The 22438-nt window shown below is 29.2% G+C and overlaps 8 protein-coding genes across 8 annotated transcripts; 5 read left to right on the top strand and 3 right to left on the bottom strand.

Annotated features, from left to right (window-relative positions):
• Window positions 1-1358: 1358 nt before the first annotated feature.
• cand_019780 (importin-beta N-terminal domain-containing protein) lies at window positions 1359-4019 on the top strand (the record flags this gene model as incomplete). Its single annotated transcript, XM_067212208.1, has 1 exon — window positions 1359-4019. One exon carries the CDS (start codon window positions 1359-1361, stop codon window positions 4017-4019), a length of 2661 nt encoding a protein of 886 aa, XP_067069114.1.
• A 2623-nt stretch (window positions 4020-6642) lies between these two features.
• On the top strand, window positions 6643-8052 carry cand_019770 (rhomboid family protein; the record flags this gene model as incomplete). The annotated part of the gene is made up of 1 exon (XM_067212207.1): window positions 6643-8052. One exon carries the CDS (start codon window positions 6643-6645, stop codon window positions 8050-8052), a length of 1410 nt encoding a protein of 469 aa, XP_067069113.1.
• An 88-nt stretch (window positions 8053-8140) lies between these two features.
• cand_019760 (uncharacterized protein) lies at window positions 8141-8797 on the bottom strand (the record flags this gene model as incomplete). Its single annotated transcript, XM_067212206.1, has 1 exon — window positions 8141-8797. One exon carries the CDS (start codon window positions 8795-8797, stop codon window positions 8141-8143), a length of 657 nt encoding a protein of 218 aa, XP_067069112.1.
• A 606-nt stretch (window positions 8798-9403) lies between these two features.
• cand_019750 (uncharacterized protein) lies at window positions 9404-10114 on the top strand (the record flags this gene model as incomplete). Its single annotated transcript, XM_067212205.1, has 1 exon — window positions 9404-10114. One exon carries the CDS (start codon window positions 9404-9406, stop codon window positions 10112-10114), a length of 711 nt encoding a protein of 236 aa, XP_067069111.1.
• Window positions 10115-10267: 153 nt separating this feature from the next.
• Window positions 10268-11572, bottom strand: cand_019740 (uncharacterized protein; the record flags this gene model as incomplete). Its single annotated transcript, XM_067212204.1, has 1 exon — window positions 10268-11572. The coding sequence occupies one exon, from the start codon at window positions 11570-11572 to the stop codon at window positions 10268-10270; it is 1305 nt and encodes a 434-aa protein (XP_067069110.1).
• Window positions 11573-11666: 94 nt separating this feature from the next.
• Window positions 11667-13319, top strand: cand_019730 (uncharacterized protein; the record flags this gene model as incomplete). Its single annotated transcript, XM_067212203.1, has 4 exons — window positions 11667-12351; window positions 12409-12904; window positions 13056-13144; window positions 13249-13319. The coding sequence occupies 4 exons, from the start codon at window positions 11667-11669 to the stop codon at window positions 13317-13319; spliced, it is 1341 nt and encodes a 446-aa protein (XP_067069109.1).
• A 296-nt stretch (window positions 13320-13615) lies between these two features.
• On the top strand, window positions 13616-20488 carry cand_019720 (uncharacterized protein; the record flags this gene model as incomplete). Its single annotated transcript, XM_067212202.1, has 1 exon — window positions 13616-20488. The coding sequence occupies one exon, from the start codon at window positions 13616-13618 to the stop codon at window positions 20486-20488; it is 6873 nt and encodes a 2290-aa protein (XP_067069108.1).
• A 241-nt stretch (window positions 20489-20729) lies between these two features.
• cand_019710 (uncharacterized protein) lies at window positions 20730-22268 on the bottom strand (the record flags this gene model as incomplete). The annotated part of the gene is made up of 1 exon (XM_067212201.1): window positions 20730-22268. One exon carries the CDS (start codon window positions 22266-22268, stop codon window positions 20730-20732), a length of 1539 nt encoding a protein of 512 aa, XP_067069107.1.
• Between the last annotated feature and the right edge of the window lie 170 nt (window positions 22269-22438).

Genomic DNA, 22438 nt, shown 5'->3' with positions numbered 1-22438 from the left:
TGCAAATTATAATGAAGAAAATAATATATAAAGGAGCAAAATAAAATGATAACAAATCGAACTCTTAAAGTTATTAAATATGTCCCAAGTAAAATTATATTATACTGTCCAATAGTACAACTAAGTTCATTAGCAATTGCACCACCAAATCTGCGAGTACAAAAATTCTGCCAGATATCTACTGAATTACTTTAATAAAAAGAAAAAAAATATATTATATTTATTACTACTAATCAGTATGTACGTAGAAATCTATATTATTTGAGTTCTAGCATTTAATTGAACAAATGAAAATCTTCTTCATATAAATTCTATATAGAACTTAAAAATAACATATTTTACTTCATTTATTCCTAGAATGTTTGACTAATAAAATGGCCACTTTTTAAAGTTTATTGTACCCCCTCAATTTGAAAGAATATATCTATAACTCTTATATTTACACCATTAAACAAGAATATTGTCTGTATAAAAATCTTTTGCAATATAATGGTTTGTTTTAGAGTATATTCTTACTAAAAAAGACTAATTTGTGGTCTTTTTTTCAGTGAATGAATCACGTTCATTATTTTAATCTTGCTACAATATATAATATAGCAAGATTTCAATAGTACTTGTAGGTATTCATAGGATTAACATATAGAACAAAAAAAGGAAAATGGACACGCTAATCAGTAGCAAGACTTGTATTACATTTATATAAAAAGAAAGTTTTCAGTTATAATATAAAAGTGAGGATTTAAATTAAATAAAAATTAAAACTTTAAGAAACTCTAGTAGCATTAAATATTGTAAAAATCTTTGTTAGTAGCTAGGTTGGATATATTATTGAATATGCTGAAGTTAGATCATTCTGAAGTGATATGCTTATTATCAATAATAAACAAAATATTAATAATAGCATTAAAATAACTTCACTTGAACAATAAAAAATAATTACATCGAAATAAAAAAAAAAAAATAAATAGAATAGATAAATTAAGAATAGTTTCAACAAGGTTTTACTATTTGGCAAAAAAAAAGGCCTATAGCTCAATAAAATTTGATCCTCTTTAGAAATATTAATATTATCAAGGAAGATTAACAGGTATATTTATACTTCAAGATTTTTCATAAAAAGTGTCATTTATTAGTGAAGTATTAATTCAGCTCCTATTATAGCCCAACCAGCCAATATTTGGCGTAAGTTTACCAAGCGTAGAGTACCCCTCTTCCAAGAAGTAGCCCCATATCTATTAAGGCTTTTAAAAAAACAATTAAAAGGAGTAGAAAAAAAATCAGAAGAGAAATATTTGAGTACTATTAATTATATATAAAGATTTAGAGCTAAAGGAGGTGGTTTAAAACAAAAACTAGTAATGGACCTGACACCAATTTTGCTAAACTGTCATAATCCAGTGGAGTCTATTAGAAAAAGTGCAGAACAACAATTACATCATGCTCAAGAAGCTAATTTTGGTGATTACTTAGTTATTTTGGCAGATGAATTACATAATGAGAGCAAGCCAGAGCTATCACGACAACTTGCTGGTTTATTGCTAAAAAATGCAGTTTCAGCTGTTGAGCTACGTCTAGATATAGAGAGGCGTGGAATGTGGATATCCTTACCTCAACAAATAACAAATAAGATAAAATCTGCTGTTCTAGAGTCTCTATTAAGTCCACTTGCTAGTATAAGAGGAGCAGCTTGTCAAGTTATAGCTAAACTCGGACGAGTTGAGTTACCTTGCCAAAGATGGCCAGAGTTATTACCTTATTTGTTGAGACTAATACAAGAATCTAAAGGAGATGAGTTATCTTTGGTACATAAAAGATCTGCATTAACAGCGCTGGGATATTTGTGTGAAGATTCTAGACAATTAGAAAATGAAGTAGCATCTGTCATTATTACAGATGATATTAGCAACCAAATATTGACGGCTATAATTCAAGGAATGAATGACTCAGATATTGAGACATCATTAGCGGCTACAAAATCTTTCTATTTTGCTTTATTTTTTGCAAGAAACAATTTTAAAAATGAACATGAAAGGAATTTAATCTTTCAAGTCTTATGTAATTTATGTGGAACTGAGGGTACAAAAAGAGAACTATTACAAACAGCAGCGTATGAATGCTTAGTTTCCATAGCGGCTGAGTATTATGAATATTTGGGACCATATCTACCAGTCATAGCACCAATGGTAATAAAAAGCATTAAGGGTATATATGAACCAGTAGCAATCTGTTGTATAGAATTTTGGAATACAATAGCAGATTTGGAAATAGATCTAGTATTAGATGATGAACAAAATTCTCTATCAATACAAGTAGCACCTAGTTGTCTACACTACATTAGACAAATTCAGTCAATGCTTATTCCTGTAATGTTGGAGACATTATTAAAACAAAATGATGATGATAGTGACCCAGAGAGTTGGACTGTTGCTAAAGCAGCAGGTGCATGTTTGACACTTTGTGCTCAGCTTTTAGGAGATAATATTTTAGAACCTACACTAAGTTTCATTCATGCAAATTTTTCTCATACAAATTGGCACAATAGGGAGGCTGCAGTACTAGCCTATGGTAGTATTTTAGAAGGCCCTAGTTTCCAGCGAATGCAACCTATAGTGGAATCTTCTGTAACAAATCTATGCCAAGCTTTAAATGATAATACTGTTGCAGTACGCGATACATGCGCTTGGACTATTGGGAGAATAGTTACGTTTCACCCTAGTATTATCTTTCCCCTAGTAGGGTTAGCTCCACAGCAACAACAGAATAACGGAAATAGTTTATTGGCTGTATTGCTACAGAGACTATTGACAGATGAAGCTCGTGTATGTGCTAATATTTGCTGGGTTATACATCAGTTAGCTGAAACATCAACAAATGTTGAGGGAGCTGGAGCAATTATGGATATGTGGTTCCCTTACATTATACATAGTCTACTTCAGGCATCAAAGAGGAGTATTGCAGATGAATATAATATGAAACAAGCATGTTACAATGCTATAAGCATGGTTGTCACTCAGTCTGGCTTAGGAAATACAGACAATTTAATGAATTTAACTAAAGAATTAATCATAGGGGAAGAGTTTGGACTACAAAAATTAGTTGAAAATAATCCAATTCCAAAACCTGAACCAGTAGCAACAAATATTCAATTAACGTGTGGTATATTGTATGCATTGACAACTAAGCTGGGGAAGAATATCAATCAATATTCCTCAATACTATTAAGGTTATATTTTGATATGCTACGACAAGGAGGAGCAAATGAAGAAATATTAATTGCCCTGACTGCATTGATTGTATCAATGGGTCTTGATTTTTCCCCTTATTTACAGGAATGTATTACTGTGACTCTACCATACATGCAACGATATGATGAATTGGAGACTTGCAAAATATCTATTGAACTAGTTGGTGATATGGTTAGATCTGTTGGGCAAAATATTTGCCCTTATTTGGATACTCTAGTACAGACATTATGCACATTGCTGGCTAAAAGTGAAGTTGACCGTAAAATAAAACCTTTAGCTATCATATCTTTAGGTGATTTAGCAATGAATTTAGGCCATTCCTTTGTGCCTTATATTGGAACTACATTGCAATTATTTCAACAAGCTGCTTTGACACAATATAACGATGGTCCTGTCAATAGTGAAGATTGGATTGAATATTTGGGTGAACTACGTGAAGCTGTATTACAAGGTTATACCAGCATTGTTTACGGTATGAAGGATGCTCAAAAATTAGAACTTATAGGATCATACGTCCCCAATATGATACAATTCGTCAATAATATTGTCAATGATTATAATAAGGAGTTCCCAAATGACAATAATTTAAAAAGTGCCACAGCTCTTATTGGAGACCTAATAACTGCCTTTAATGGTCAGTTAGTTCAATACTTAATGGCACAAGATAGAAGACAAATTTTGGAAAATATATGTAGTGTCGGTGAAATATCTAAACACCCATATATTATTAATAATATCAAATGGATTAAGAAACTCTGTCAATTACCTTCTTAAATTCTTTAGATCTCAATATGAACTTGTATTTAATTTACTTAACTGTTAGATATAAATAATATTATACTCTACACTACACATAATTTAAATTATTATACAGTTACAAAGAATAAGTTTTAAATATTTATATGGATAAGTTCTATAGTATAGCCAATCCTGGAGAAATTAGAAGTTGTGGTGAAACAAGGTATATGTTCGAAAAAGTTAACTATATGATACGATATGAATAATATTCTACCAATCTCCGTATATTTTTTTCCAAGTTAATGGTTGGAAAATAAATACTATTATCCACTTAATTGAAAATAAAATTGTAATGGAAGAACACTTGGTATACAATATAGACAGTCTTATATTTAAGTGAACTAGTAAGCAATAGAATATATTTCTATCTAAAATCTACAAAGGTGTATATCTAACAATTAGCAACTATTTATTTTAAATAAAGAGTCATAGGTTTCTTCGAATATAGTATACATTAATATTTGGATCCACAGTACAATTTAGTTCTGTTTTAATATTCCCAAGAATATGTAATATTTAATCTCAACTACAAAAAATTTAAATGAAATTAAATCATTCATTGATATCAAACTACCTTTTAGAATTTTAACTTAAGTTTGAGTTTTAGTTGAGATCTCCGCAGGACTTCACATCATAGTTGGTCACCTTTTTTTTTCATCTGAAAGTACGGAGTTATCTTAAATTTACTACAGCTCTATAATACTTTATTTAACATCTGAATATAGACTTACATATATTACCAAGATATTCCATAAATATAGTGTCAATATAATACTTTGTATAACTATTCAGCTGTGTTAAGTGTTAGGCAAGATACAACTCTGCTAGAAAAAATGAATTACTTATAATATATTTAACTGGATATGATCATTTCTATTGAGTACAATAGAAATAAAATAGGATGGTCTTTGATAAAGGTTGCCCCCAACTTTGATTACAGAAAAAAAAAACGAAAATTGAGTCACTGAACCTAAGAGTACTTAAGTAAAAAATAACTAGCTGGAAACTTACTGGAATTATCTTTAAATTGCAAGTAACTGTGATAATAAGATTTATCTATAGTACTAACTTAACATAATTGCAGTTCTTTTTATAACTTAACCAATTTTAATTTGAAGTTGTCCCCTCAACAAGTTCTAAATTTAATTACCAAGTTCACTTTTTACTAAATTTACAAACCGTTAATAAGTAATGAGAATACTAAAATTCTTAAATTGTCAATATATTTTATCAAGTCCTTAATATAAATCATATTTGATCAATAAATTGTCTTTGTGAGATATTACTTCATTAACCAATTCCTTGTTTTAAGGATTCTAACTTCACTTTTATCCTAAATACTGGATTATAGATTCAAGCATTAATATCTTTAATATTGTAACTGGTTTATTTCTGATATACTAAACAGTTGACACAATTATGAAATATCACAAAACAGAAAATTCTTGAAATTTAAAGATTAATAGGAGTTTTAAAATAAGCTATTAATAAATATTACTATTATACCTCCAATACTTAGAGAATGTATCTGCCAAGCTATTCATTATTCTATTATAGAAGTATGTAGATGTTAAATTTAGATGATACTTTGCACTACTTAGGTAAATTATCAATTGTATTTTGCATCAATTGTACTGTTTTCTATGTATTTTCCTATAAATGTATAATATATTAGTTTAGAAATGATACTCATTCAAATCACTTTAATATAATCATAAGCTTTACAAATCTTGAACCTTCAGATTTTTAAATAACTCGCCCAATTAATAACTAGAATACTCCTAAATTATCTAAGTAAATACTTAATGATAATATATTTTTGGTCCTTAATGAATAATTACAATAGTATATTATTAATAATATTTTTACAATAACTTCATAATAAAAATACTAATATAAATAAGTATATATGTACAGTAAGTATATTAGTTAGCTATTTGTTTAAGAATTAAAAGAAAAAAAAGATAAGAAAAACAAAAATTCACATCACTTGATAATTTATGTTGTATACATATCTAGCGCTATAAGTAAAAATATAGTCAACTAAGAATAAAGTAGTTTAATGAAGACTAAAAATAAGGGGAGAATCCTATGAGTAGGGCATAACTAGTTTGAGTCAGTAATGAGAGTGAGTTAATTTAATTATACTTCTTCTATTATATGAATTTATCTTCGGTATTGTGGTTGATAGAACCTAAACAATGTAATATAACTTCAAGTTAGGATAAAGTGCAATATTCAATTTATCACTTAATAAAACATAAATTTTATATTTAGATTATATGTATAGTGAAATATAACACTTTATATATGTATAACTTTAATATATCTTAAATATATATTCGACTGACATTAAAAAGTGACGGTTTTTAATTTAAAACAAAGTCTGAACTGTTAATAATCCACTAATAGGGTATGGCGGGTATATAAATAAAGACAACCAAGGCGTTACTGGCTGAGCGCTAAGGGTGTACTGGCTTCAAATCGTCAAGTAGAAGAGAAGCAATATATTAGATACACGAAGAATTTGTTAATTTAAGACTTGGTAAATATAGAGTACTATATTATAGAGAAAACAATAAAACACCAGTTTTGAATTATGATGAGAAATGAGCCTGGAACTATTCCAGAGAGAAGTGCCGTTGATGACTATTCTCCAGCTATGAGTGTTGGCGAGGAGAGTAGTATTAGAACACTATCACATCAAGAAAAAGCAGGTACTAAATTTATGATAGCTTCTGAAGAGAAGCTTATTGAATTAGCTGAATTTGAGGGTAATGAAACTCAAATTATAACAGGAAATAGTAATATCCCTAGATCACCTAGTGCTATGTCCTCTAGACGTCAGGATACATCAATATTTGAAGAAGTCTTCTGTGGATGTGTAGAAAGATCAAGATGGAGAAAAGTTAGACCATGCTATTTAATAACAACTCTTATTGCTTCAAGTTTAGTATTTGTATTTCTACAAGAAGTTGTTTATAGTAAACTAACAACAGGTCATGCTACAGTATCATTATCAGATAACAGTTTACTTGGTCCTCCTGCACAAGTAATTTTTAATATGGGTGCTTTAGATACGAACTTAATACGACAGGGTCAAATTTCTCGCCTATTTTGGTCATTTTGGTTACACACAGGACTTCTACATCTGACAATAAATGTCCTAAGTCAAATTGCTTTGGGAGTTATCTTAGAAACACGTTGGGTTGTATGGCGTTATATAATTCTTTATTATATAGGTGGTCTTGTAGGGAATTTGGCATCTGCAGTACTTGATCCATGTTCAATATCTGCTGGATCATCTGCTTGTTTTTTTGCTTTATTAGCTGGTGTAATAGTTATGTTACTTGAAAATTGGAAGCATACAAGTTGGCAATTTTTCTATGTTATATCAATATGTCTTGCTACATTATTGGGAATATCATTGAGTTTTATGTCAAATACTGATAACTGGGCTCATATTGGTGGATTCACTGCTGGTTTTTTATGGTCATTAGCAAGTATTGAAGCAATTCCTCATTCTAATATATGGAGGGATAATAGACGGAATTATCATGGTAATTATCATAGCCATCAAAGGAATACTAGACATAACATAACTCAAAGTGATGTTGAAACTGGAGGAAACTCACAAATACTTCCTGCTAATGCTTCATCAATACATACACGAAATGATGATCATTATTCATTCTCCACTTCCATATCTAATCATTCAAAGTGGTCAAAGTCACTCCTATATCGTCGTTTTGTACCAATTAAATGTGAATGTGGAGGTGCTATACAGACAATTCGGGTTGTTGCATTCCTGACATTAATTCTTATAGTGACATTTGGATTCCTCTTTCTACTTTACGAACCTATCTATAGTCGATTTAATATTGCCCTTGGGCACCTATCCTTCTTCGGTATTCAGGCCTGTAGTTGTTGTATGGCACCAGAAGGACAGTACTGGTGTTCCGGCGCATCATCATGGATTAAGAAGTGTAATCAAACTTCACTTATTTAAAAGTTATCTTAAATGTACAGAGTAAACTTAAATTTTTTTTTTTAAAACTAAGCTATATTAGGTTAAAAATCTCACTGATTACTTACACTTAATAATATATGTAAGGTGTAGATGTTATTTGTGGATAGCCACTACCTTGTATTGGATATCCTGTATAAGGGACTTCAATACTCCTACCTTGGTTATAGTTTGGGTATGACATATATACAGGGTAAACAGTAGTTTGTACTGTTGAGGCACAGCAGCAATTACAGTTTAAACAACAGTTTTGATTATTATTACATTGGTCTATGTAATGACCATGATGATGATGACCATGATGATGATGACCATAATGTTTACAATTACAACCAGAGGGACATGAGAGACAACTTTGGTTACAGATACACTCTATATTAGTACAACATATTGCAGAAGTATTGTAATTTAGGCAATCTAAAGTACTTATGCAAGTATGAGTTACTGGTTGAGTAACATGCTCATGAATCTGTTGTACCTTAGGTGGGCATTTATGACTACGGACTTCTTGAGTTGTAGTTGTAACAACAGCTTCATGACATCCAGTACTTGTTACATAGCATCTTTGAGTAGTAATCGGGTTAGATGACTGAGAAGATACAATAGCAGAACCATTACAGTGACACCCTGGTGTTGAACAACCTGATGGCACCAAACTTGTATTTTCATTTGTTTGCACAGTTGAACAGGCTGTATTTGAGTTGGCCTTATTCTTTGAATATAACATTTAAAGCAAATCTTACTATTTCTAAAGATCAATTTATTACGGATTTAAAGAAAAAAGAAAAAAAAAAAAAAACTTCACTAAATTAGGAATAGGTATATGAAACCCTATGAGGCGAGAGATAAGTAGCGGGTCCCCCCCCCCTATTACCTCTCCAATAAATAATGCTGTATTGAATTAATGATTGAATTAGATATAAGTTTTGAGTCATCATAATCATCTTTATTATCAAAAATTCATGTTCACTTAGCAAAATTCAATACTTTATTAGTTTAAGTAATTTATTTTATACCTTAAGAGTTTAATTATTTGAGGTCTAATTAAGATTTGTAACATGTACGATATTATATCCTTTGTAAATACTATAAATTATAAACATGTTACACTAAATTTAATGCAATATAGAAACTACTTACATATCAATTACTCTAAATAATATATTTAGTGAATATTAGAGTAGATACTAGAGGTAGCATACCTTCAGGCGCTAAGATCACTTTTATTTCTGACTTAGTACTAAGGTTGAAAATCAATAATTTATTGATCTTTTGTGTGCCAGGATGGTAATATATTAGTAATACTAATAGTTATATATGACAGAAATAAAAAATGCGATTTTTGGAGCATTCAGGTTTAAATAAACTTACAGTTTTACTTAGTAATTTAGATGCTGGAGATCGTATTTTAAATGGTAAATTAGAACTGTTTACCTGCTCTGAAAAGGACCAAGAGGAAAATGATTTAAGTGCAAGAATAGACCGTGAAGTTTGTGTATCTCCAGTATGGCTTTCTAGATCTCCTATTGGTCCAATACAACGTCAAGATGTCCGTCAATTACTAGTAAATTTGATTAGTACCATGAATCAATGCTTCCCAGATTATGACTTTAGTTCCTTAACACCAGATAATTTACATAAGGAAAGGAATTTTGCAGATGTATATAGTAATATAAATTATCATATATCCAATATAGTAGAACGAGTTTATCCAAACTTTTTGCAAGATTTATGGGACAATATTCGCGATGCAGTAAATATAAATAATGTATCTGTATACTCCTATCGTATAACGGGAGATGATGAATCAAACCCTTTTTCTGATGAAGGATGTCTATTTGCCTTTGACTATTTCTTTTATGATAATATGATGCAAAGGATTCTTTTCTTTGCATGTACGACGAAATGCAAGACAATAATAGACACAGGTAATACTCCGCGGAAATTTGATACAGATAGTGAATATGAATCTGATAAAGATATAGATTATGATCATGGATATAATCAGGAATATTGTTTGGAATCTGACAGCACAGAATTCTAATCTATTAAGGAAGATTTATTTCGTATGCTTATATATGATATATATAATTTAATTGCTTTTCAGCTGTTAATATATTAATATAATACTTTGCATTAATATTAATATAAATTATTATTTCTATATAAATTAGTTTCTGTTAAACTTTTTATTTTATCATTTTGAATCTGAGTTTAACTTTTCTTTAAGTACCATACCATAAGATGTTATTGGTTTTATATTTGTTTCACTAGTCGAAAGTACTTCAATATATTTGCCTAAATTTTTTATCTGATCATCTTTAATTTTGATTGTATCCTCAAGAATTTTAATATTATTTTCTAGTTTTTTATTCACATTAACAAAATGTTTTTCCTTTTCCCTTAGTTGTACTATAATTTTCCTTTCTTGCAATAACTCAATAAATAAGTTTAACATATTATTCACACAATCGGTTAAAGTTGAGATTTGTTGAGTACTATTTCCATTATATCTAGTTTCACAAAACTTAAAAATTGAACTTAATAAGTTATTAATAGTTTCAGTATCTTCTGAAATTGTTAGAGAGTCTATATTTTGTAGAAATGTGGTAAAACTATCAAATATACATGACATTAGAGTATCGGGCTGCAACTCTTGGAGTACATTATTCACTGATTCTATTGAATCTAATTCATCTTTGTAAATATAACTTTGTTGGTCTACCTCTTGAGAAAAAATATTTTCAGAAATTTCTACAAGCTCTGAAGGTTCTGATAGATGACTCCCATTGCATATTTTGCTTAAATTAGTAGTACTAGTTATTTTTTCAGGATTATTAAGGTGTAAATTTGTTTCATTATTATTATTCTTCATAAAGATAATTTCGTTATTATTAATATTATTTCCAAGTGAATCATTATTAAAATATTCAACACCTAACAAGTTTATCAGATTATTGTTTTTGTGTATTATAAGATCTACTGGATTACCTTTAATTAAAATGTAATTTAGGTTTGGGATTAATTCAATTAATTGCCAAATTTCATTAATATTACCAATTAGATTATAAGATATATCTAGGTATTTTAAATTAGGGAAATTTAAGGCAATTCTGGAGACATTCTTAATCCCATTACATTTTAGTTCTAGTTTTAAAATGTCTTTATAAACTGGAATATTTTTTAAATCATCATCTCTAATGCGTTTATTACAAAAAGAAAGAATTTCTTTTTTTCTAAATATATTTCTATTAGGATCATTTAGAATATTATTGATTTCCTTAATAAAGTTCTCATTTAATTCTAAGTTTGAATAGTCTTCAGAGTTTAAAATTCTTAAGAATAGATTTCTGAAATTTTTGACTTTCAATACTTGATTTACACCAAATTTCTGAAACAGGTTTAAATGTAATCCATTTTGATAAAAATCCTCTATAGAATATTCTTTTATAAAAAATTCTCCACTTTTTATAATAGCAAATTTGAAGTGTGTAGAATTCATTACGATTTTTTTTTTTAAATAGAAAGTAACCCGACTCCGCTTTATATTGCTACTATAACAATAAATTTTCCCTCTTTTCTGATTTATATAGTATATGTGCATTATTTGTAAGTATAAATGCAAAAATGAATTACGACCAATCAAATTTACTTCAGAAAATCAAGAAGATCGCTTTATGGGCTCTAAAACAATTTTAAGGGATAATAAAGGAACTGTTTATAAAATAATCCCAAGTGATAATAGAAGAGAAGTTGAATTTTATGTGTCAATAGATAAGTACCATGTACTTAATAAATACTCAATTATTCCAAAATTTAGAAAGATCGTTAAAGTAGAGAGATCTTCAATATATAAGCAGTATAATAATAATGAAAAAACTAATAATCAAAGACATTTTATGATAAGACACTTACACTTACCAAATTTTTTAATAGCAAATTTTCTACAAAATATCGGTCTTAGAAATTCCAATGAAAGTATTATCTACCAAAATTTAGATTGTTCAAATTTCCAATCATCTTGTTCTAATAATAATTCAATGACATTGAAAAAAAGTAATATGGGATATGAAATAGCCATAGCAATGGATGACTTTGTCAAAGGTTACAAACACCCACACATACTTGATCTTAAGGTAGGTACATCTTGGATAGGACAAATGGAAGGGGAACCTGCATTCAAAGCAAGACAATTACTACTTGAGATGTTTCCTAAAAAGGAGGATAGAAAATTAGAAATAGAAAAACGATTATTAGAAAAAATTCAAAAAAAAGAAGAAAGTAAATCTAATTTAAATATATCAAATAATTATAAATCAATATATCCTTTTAATTTAGAAATATCCGATGAGGAGTACCAATGGAAATTATACCCACAAAAAAGTTGTATACTAAAACGTATATCTGGACTAATTCATAGAATATATAAAAGGAACATAAAATCAGATATAATATTCAGAGATTCTAATTCAAGCAATTATAATATTCAAAATGACAATAGCTATTATTCTTTAGTATCTCCAGCTTCCGCAAATATTCATGATTTAAGATATTTACTGAAGTCCTACAAACAGCAATTAACTATTGAAACAACATGCCAACATGAAATTGGAATTAGGATTCAAGGTCTAATAGGAAATGATAAGTTTGTTACACGCCAACAAGGGAAGGAACTTTCTGCAATTAAAACAAAACAAACTATTGAAAATTTTTTATCTATGTCTCCTCAACTCTGTAAACTAGCAATAAGAAAACTTCAAATATTAAAAACTTGGCTTTTAACTCAAACAAATTTTAAGTTAATTGCAACTTCAATTGTACTTGTTTTTGATAGGTAAGTATAAATTAAATGAATTAAATTAGGCATATTACTAAATATTGCCCAACTATGTTTAAACTCTCTTTTTACTTATATATATAATATATATATCACTTATTATGGAATATGTTATACTTATAAAATCTGATTAAATTAAAATATTAAGTTCGGATATTGAAAAGTGTGATGTAAGATGGCTGGATTTCACACATGCATTAAAGAGAAATAATTCATACTCAAATAACTTTAATCAAGGTAAGAGAAATGTAACTTTTGGAATCTTAATGAGATATGTTCAAAATTTCAAATAAAGTCATTAAGATAGTAGAATAATTTCTATATGTACTATTATTTCTTAGGATTAGTTTTAGGAATTGATTCTGTACTTGATATTGCTAACAGAGTACTAGTAAGACAAGAAACAAAATAATATGAGATAAATATTTAGTTCTTATTTCACTAATGCAATATTAGTGCATGTGAAACAAAAGTTGATTTCTATCTAATTTTTTATGAAATTCAAATCTAGACACTAGTAGATACGCCACGTCTTGAGATGATTATAAGTGATTATTTGATTCCGCTTAATTTTCAATACAGTTAATATAGGGACTGGTAATAGTGTTGAATATATTAGATATCAAATTTTTGACATTGGTGTGTCTTGATTCATTTATAATTGCAAATTGACCGAGCCTTAAGGCTAGGTCATACTTTTTTTTTCTAATGGTACTTGCTCCCGTTATTGAATCAGCTCAAACAAGTGTAATTGGACCAATTAAAAATATTAGTTTGGGTGATGAATCAATATCAGATAGTGTTCTGGACATGTTAGATATTTCATCCATGGAGAGTATCCAAGAAAATCTTACAAAGAATATTGTAGAATTTTGGAAGACAATGTTCGAGATACCACCTACTGAGACATCTTCATACGTGTGCTTATCAAGCTTTGGCAAAATTTTAGTTGGAATCTCAGATAACTGCCATAGAAATGGCTGTTATTCAAAACTAAATATTTATAGCAAACTAACTTTAGAGGAGGATTCAGAAGAAGATTATAAATGTAGACAAAATTCTAAGCTAGAAAAGAGTGAAGCTTATATTTCAAGTAAATTAGACTCATCTCCTTGTAATTGTACTTCACTTCCAAAGATTTTATCCAATGCAATTAGAGATCAGTTATCAGGATCAAATGTTTTGTGGTTATCATACCTGATGAATTCATTAAGCTCATATAATCTAATACATTTGTTATCTGAAATAATTTTTGAATTAGCACAAGATAATACTTTAAGATTAATACCATATGTCTTAAGCCTCTTTGGTGATATTAATAACTCAGAAGTAACGAAACAATGTAACTGTATTTTAGATAAAAATCTAGATAATTTTGGAAATAATGAGTATTTATCATTTTGTTTATGCAATAGTGATCCACAGTATTGTGCTTCTATAGATTTGAAATTTAAAAAATATATGACTAAAGCTGAATTTGTAGGTTTAACATTTGGAGTATTTAATTTGAATTGTTTCTTTGATCATAATAAATGGACACAGCTGAGACTTATAAAGTTATGCTTAAATGATGAAGAATTTAGAAGAAAATATAAATTTAAAACTCCTGGATTTGTAGATGGGCAAAATTCCGAAGTTCAGGCTCCTATAATTTCTACTAAATTCATTAGAAAACTTTTAGAGAGTATAGGATTTGATGAAATATTAATTCAGGAGATATTTGATACTACGGTAGCAATTATTTTGTTGAGTGAGATTGAGTTGCAATATGACACAAATGAGTCTAGTGATACATCTACTGGTAATATTTCAGTCACAAATACGAGTATTCATAAGTTTAGAGAATGTGGAAAACTTTTGAAAATAGAAGATAGATGTTTACTAAAACTTTTACAGATTTATCAAGGTGAGGGGATGAATCAGGGTCCAACATCTTCATATACTGCAACTACTACTCCTGTAAGATCAAGTGATTCAGTTCCAACCACAACAAACGCTTCTATTAATTTGTCAAATATGATTTCAAGTCCTATTAGAGTTTATAGAAGTATTTCAATCCAGAAACTAAGGGCAATTTCACTTATATATAAAAATTTGGTTGGGAAAGTTTTTACTAAGCTTGAAGAGATCTTAAAAAGTAGATCAGTAAGTCCTAACTCAACTGTCAAATCAGACATTCCTGAAATTCCCAATTCTAAATTGAATTTGCACTTTATAAAATCTGATTCATTAGAATTATCTTTATTAATTGGGCTAAATATATCTACTAGTGAAATTAGACCACTTTATGAACTATGTAGTTCAACTATTGTTGACAATCTGATATGTAGGATGCACGAAAAATGGCGTGATGTAACATATGGAATTTTATTAGATGAAAATATATCTGGTGTATTAAATTCAAAATATACATATATGCTTCAGTTTGTAGATAAAAATTATCAGAAGCATTTACAAAACATTGCTCCTTCTAATTTAGGTATAATTGTTTCAAATCTTGTTTCAGCAAATTCAAATAATAGTCAGTTTGAATCTTGTAAGAGGAATACCACTCAATATAATAATGAATATACTCTTCCAGTTGAATATTCAATTATAAATAATGATTATTATTGCAATTACAATTCAATTTCATACTTGTTGTCATCATCTTATACTCAGAGTCAAAATATAGCCCTAACAAATTATAATTACCATCAACAATATTCAACACATAGCTTAAATAATTATTTTCGGAATGGAAAAAACTGTTCTAACAATAATCTTGTGAATTTTGGTTCTTCATTAACTATGAATATTTGTCATAGTTTTGGAGAGGTGAAGTACCTTATCCCAAGAAGTGTCATAATTGATGCTTCTCAAGGAGGAAATGATATTTTAGAAATATTTCCAGAGTATAAATTTATTGACTTAATGTATTTAATTGATAAAATAAATACAAGTAATGTAATATCTGTCGGGATTGTTTTAAAGAGCAATTTAGAAAACTTTTCTTATTTAAGCTACAAATCCCAGCCTTTTAGTTTTTCTAACTTAGTGTTACCATTTTGGTTTAATTGGTATCTTGGTTTAGATATTCAATATACCCACCAAGAATTTGTCGAATTATATGGTCCTTTAGTCTTTTTATCTCCAATTCGCTACTTTAAGAATAGAGAAAACTGTAGTCTTAATAAGGCAACTTCAACATCGAAGGATTTGCGAGAACAAGACACAGTCAATAAAATGGGATATATGTCCAAGTTGTACTTGCCGAAATCTTTCAATATTAATAATCAATACAGATATACCCTTATATCAAGGGATTTATTGAATGATTTATCTGCACTAAGATTTATACCTAGGCATACATTATTAGATATTCACATTATATCAGAGGGTATATGTATTACTCCTATTGCAAAAATGGTATTAGAAAATATGAGGGAAGATTTATTACCTAGAATAAATACTTTACTAGGTCCTTGCATAACAATTACTGAAGTATTTTTGGAACATTTCCTTGATGCTTTTGATAGATCATGTGATATTAATGTTTCTACCCAAGTTTTAATTGAAATGAGTAAAACTCCTAGGAGAACTTTGTCTAATATTTTGCTACTTCTATTTCAATTACCAATTTCTTTGGAGAATCATCTCAGGAAGGAATTATTAGACTCTTTAAGTAAAATAAATATTCCAGGATATTTCTTGGAGATGATTTATGAAGATGTGAATAATCTCTCAGATAATTCAGCTTTATCTTGTGAATCTGCTAAATTTATTCCAAAGATAACATCTCACTCTCAGTTGACAAATTTAATTGGTTATTTTTTGTGGTATCTAAAGTTTTCTGAAGTTCGTGATAAATCAGCATGTTTAAATATTATAGATTATTTTAATAAACCACAATGCGTTGGTATTTTGGTTAAATCAAATTTCTCCTTTATGCAAGCTTACAAGTCTGTCTTAGCTGTTTTAAGTTATGAAAATAATAGAACAAATAAAGAAGTAATAGAGGCTTATATTTCTTATGAATATTTAGTAAAATCTAGGACTATTTCACCTGCAATTGGCATAATACAAAGCAATGAGAGCTGTTACTATTTATTACCAAGAGAAAATTTTATGAATGTTGAAATAAGGGAATTAGTTACCTATAGCCTGCCAAAGAAAGCTATATTTCAAGGTGATCTCTTGGAAAATCATACTTTTTCTGAAAAAGACAGAAAATTCAAAATTTGTGATAACAACTCCTTGACTGTAAAAAATAGTTCGAAGCAAATTCAGGTCTCAAACTCTAACTCAAGTTCCAGCCAAAATACTCAAATGTTATCTCACTTTTTAACTATTAACACAAGTAATATTCTATTAGATTTGCAAGAAGCAATGAATGGATACAATGAGGTATTTATTATAAATAATCTCGCGACTCTTTACTCTATAGGGTGCATTCCCTCTTCTTATCCTGATCCTTCTAATTTAAATGTAACCATTCTAAAAAATTCCAGTACACTAGCAGGCACGAAATCCTGTAAATCCTCTCTTAAAGGAGGGGTCACTTCTGCTTTGATTGATGCTGCATACAAACTTTTGTCTGATATAAACGATGTTGATTGGATTTCGAATACAATTGACAATCTATGTAACTCTATTTCTTGGAATTCTTGCAGAAATGGATGGAGGATTCCACAATTAAGCAGACTTTTAAAGAAAGCTACATCTCTTGGAGTACACCAGCAACATCTTCGAAATGCTTACAGAATTCTTGAATATCTTAGTTCTCTCTCTTACTATCAAATAACTTCTAAAAAAGATCTTTTGGAGAGATTTGGAGTAAATTCAAGTGAAGGTGTCATGGAAATTGGGATAAATTTACCAAAAGGAGCTAGTGTATTACCAGATGATAGTTCTAACGATTTACAATTTACAGGTCTAAGTTCAGCTGTAATTGAAAAACGGCCAAGCCTTAAATATCCATCTGCTGCTTATATTCCTCAAAATAATGACTCACCCTGGCTTGGTGCTTTAATATTAGTTTCTTTTTCTCAACTTAGATGTATTCAAGGACTTCGTGAAAATGGAACTTTTTTTATAGATGGAGAATCTTCAACTACTAGGGGAAATAAAGATGCCGTGCAGTTTAGAAATAGATCTTCAAATTCACCTGTTATAAATAAGCCTTCTAGTATAAATAAGGCAAAGCCAACTTCAAATTCATCCTATAACTACTTCAAGTTTTCTCGGTCAACCATAAAACTGAATAGAATGAAGGTTAAACAAATAGGCGATGTATATGACCAACTTAAATTTACGTGTAAACCAATTAGGAAATCCCTTACACTCCAGACTGACAAAAAGCTAAATAAATTGGCTTGTATAATGTATAATTGCATACTGGAATTTTGTCAAGGAAATATCTTTATATCTGATCCTTGTTTAATGTATGGAGTTATTTACACTGCACTTATAAATCCTAGTCTCATAGATGAAGTTTACGTGCAAATAATGAAAATACTTACTAATAACCCATATAAAACTATTGAGACTATGGCTTGGAGATTTTTACAAACAGTTTGTCAATACCTGTCTCCTTCAGAAGAGCTATTTTATTATATTCGGCAATTCCTCATAGATGCTAGAGGATACTGTGATGATGATATTGCTAGAATTTCTATTCAAGCATATGAAGACTTGAATATTACTTATGTTCATCAAAATAATATTCTACCTTTTACTGGGGTGACTTCAGACTCTTTTATCCAGCTTAATGTATACTCATTAGATGGTTCAAATCATAGAATATTTGTACCATATAATGCAAAATTTCAGCAAGTTCTTGAATCTGTTATTCATATGTTGCAACTACCAAGTACTGATGGATGGTCTTTATGGGAAAGGAAATATGACTACAGTGGAAAAAATGAAACAAATAGAAAACCTGACCAAGATAATAGATTTGACGGATATCACAAGACACTAAATACTGGGAATTTTATTTCATCTAGCTTTTCTGAATCTTTTGGTTTTATTATGAATTATAAGGAGAAGAGTCAATATCTTACTTATTTAATTGGACAGTATGGTGGTGAAGAGTTTTTGGATTACTTTGCCAATAAAGCTACTGGGAACTATGGTAGCACTGTAACACGTAGATTTGATCTTGGCAAACTATATATAAGTAGTATTAGATCAAAATACTATGCTTTTAAAAGTGGAAGAATTCCAATTGCAAATGCTGCAATCCCGGGTGATATATCTTGCCACTTTTCTCCTAAATACCAAACAATAATAAACTTGAATTATATTTCAACTGAAACTTGTGTCTTGGATTTCTATAAGAAGTATAAATCTGATTCTAAACATCCCTTTCCAGAAATCTTCCTTCGCAGAAGTTATTTATCTCCATTAATGAGTGATGATATTCCATCTAACCATCACACATTTGTAAGGCTTGTTTATTCCCAATCTGTTATAGAATTCATCTTCTATCCGTTATTTGAAGCCAAATTTCTTTCTTTGTGTGATATAATTCTAAACATACTATATTTTGAAGGTAATGCTGGAAGACTCTTAGAAATATATAAACGAAAGATTTCTAATTCATCCAATAAAAACTCCAGTTCTACATGCAATTCTCTATTGATAGAGATAAATGAAAATGTATTTTCACCTTTATTACAATCTAGAGAGATGATAAACAATTACACAAAAAAAGATTCCGGTAATTTTGGATGCCACAGACCAAGGAAATATAAATGGAATGTGAATTACTTTTGGGTTATTCCTTTAAGATATAGGTGGATATACTCTAGGGGTAAATTACTGCAAGGTATATTCAATTCTTTATGTAATAACACAGATATTAGGAATAGTAGCCCTCAAGTCATAAATAGAATGAGAAGTCTCCCAATAAGGCGGAGATACACAACAATAGAGAGTGCATGGGAAATTCAATCTATGTGTAAACTGATAGACTCTATGAAAATAAATCTTAAAGGATATGGTGGTATTACTTGGGCAGTAGAAACGTGCATTCTTGGTTTAAACATTTTGCAAAATATCTCTCTTGTATATGGTAATCCATCATTTGAATTGCAGGTTGGTGGCCTTGGAAGACTAGAAATGTCTCTTCCTATCCTCAATCCTATTTTAAGACCAAGCCGTTTTGACAAATTTTTAAGCTATTTGATAAACTCTTTAGATAATAATGCAGTAAATTGGGAAGTAATAAGTGAAACAAGACAAAATGGATCTTTAAAGACTAACTTTAACCAAAATTCAATAATAAATAGGCGGGTTCCATGGAATGATTTGATTGCATTTGATCCATGTTATTTATTTACTTTAACTAGAGATCATTTAATACTGTCAGCTTCTGATTCCCCATGGAGGGATAGAACAACTACAACTACAGAATTTAATTTATACCAAATACTTGGTATTGAATCTCTCAACAATTTCTCTTTTGGTTTTGATTCCTGTATAGTTCTGGCTATAGAAGTCAACTCTCTGCCTCAAATTCTCTGTCTAAGGTTACGTGGAGGTAATGTTGATGACATCTTAGATGTAATATCTAAGGGGGAATTAAATATTAGGTAAGAAACTATAAGAATACTAAAGATATTTGCTGATAAACATGAATATCTTATAAATATTTTAGAAAGCACTATATTCTCATTTTTTGATATTCTTGTTTATCTGTTTTTATATGAGATTTCTACATAAAAATATATTTTATACTGTACACCTTCCCTACAACTAACTTTTTTTAAGTTAATTTTTTTTAACATAGTGATTTCTGCTCCTTTATATAAAGATAAGAATATCCTATATAATTGTTTTACTTATCTCCCATTAGAAAGTCCCAACTTGAAGCATATGAAAGGGAGGAAGTTACACTTGTAGAAATAAACTCAATATCTTTGCTAGAAATAGTAATGTTTCTAGGAGTTCCATTATTACTCGGAAATGTAAAGTCACTTGATTTCTCATTTATATGTTTGTATGTAGTAGTATCTTCTTCAGTATCAGATCGAAGTCCTAAGAAATCAATACCTATATTATTTATAATGTTATGTGAGTTCTTGCATATAATATCACAGTATGTAGCATTAGCTAAACTAATATCCGACTTTGGACTTAAATCATCAGTTTCAGCTATCACTGACTCTGCATAATCATGCAATGAAATTTGTATTTTAGACAATTCAATAGATTTTGCGTCACATATATTTATATTTTCTACAAGTTCTTCATCTTCTGGTATAGTTTCTACATATATGTGTCGTAATTGGTAATTCTTATTGTGAAGTCTTAAATGATCACATAAATTACTTTTATCATTGAAGTTAGAAGATGTCAAATGGCCATTTATACTCGAATTTATGAGTGCAAAATTTGTATCAGAATCTTCTAAATCTTCAACTATTTCCTTAAGTATACTCATCATCTCTCTAACTTTTGATGGAGATTGTATAATTTTATTTGTTCCTAAACTACTTGTTATCCATGTTATCAGCAGAGCTCTTTGCTCTAATGGGTTTAAATCTTCAAATCTATCAGGTATTTTATTTGGTTCCTCATTAACTTCAGCAATTACTCCACAAATTTTTGCTCCTGATGTAGATGATAATGATCTTAGCCTATAAGATGATGTAGGGCTATCATTTTCTTTCCTATACATATCAACCATATTTCTGTTTAAAGTTACATTTACCTTTTGAGATAATACCAATGCTTCTATTGGATCTGTAGATTCACATAAATCAGGATTTTTTAGTCGAGTTAGCTGATTTTTCAGTTTATTAGGTGATTTTATTGATTTTAAAGAACTATTACTAGGACTCTGTAAGTAAAGGCTTTTAATATCAAAGTCAGATCCACACAATTCACAAATATTAGTACTATTTATATTATCACTTGTTTTATTGAATTGAAGGTGTTCATTTATTACTAAGTTATTATATTCAGTAATATTTAATTTCCCATCAGGGATTATTTCCTCAAACTGCTTTGCTAAAGCTTTTACTTTACCATTTGGTATAATTTTTTCATACTCAAACTGTGAATTGTTCTTTAAATTTAATCTACATTGTAGCTTATTTTGATTACTTTCACAATTGGAACATATCGGACTTTGATAATCACAACATAATATACAATTCCCTTCTCTACTTCTTCTGGGTGTAAAGTTAAGTAGTTCCACTTCATTTTCCATAATCTTTGTTTGGTTAAAAGAGTTCTTCCTCTTCTCATGTATATTAGCTTCATTATCTTCTATTTTGACAACATCTTCAATAGTATAATTCTTTGGAATTTCACTATCGAAATATTTTTCTTTGCAGTTTATTAGTGAAATATTTTCTTCATTATTTGACATTTCTTCCCCTCTTCACATTATTCACTAAAATCTATAAATAAGTTAAAACTCTTTTGATGTAGATAATTTAACTAGATGACTTAATACAAAGCATTATTTTAGTCTCTGTGCACTTAAAGGCTATTAGTGACTTGTTCCCTCAGTTCTTTAGGTATACATGTATATTGAGC

Source organism: Cryptosporidium andersoni (assembly GCF_001865355.1).
Source record: "Cryptosporidium andersoni isolate 30847 chromosome Unknown contig_18, whole genome shotgun sequence".
Lineage (NCBI taxonomy): Eukaryota > Apicomplexa > Conoidasida > Eucoccidiorida > Cryptosporidiidae > Cryptosporidium > Cryptosporidium andersoni.
The sequence above is the reverse complement of the archived record's forward strand: the minus strand, read 5'-3'. Positions and strand labels throughout refer to the sequence as shown.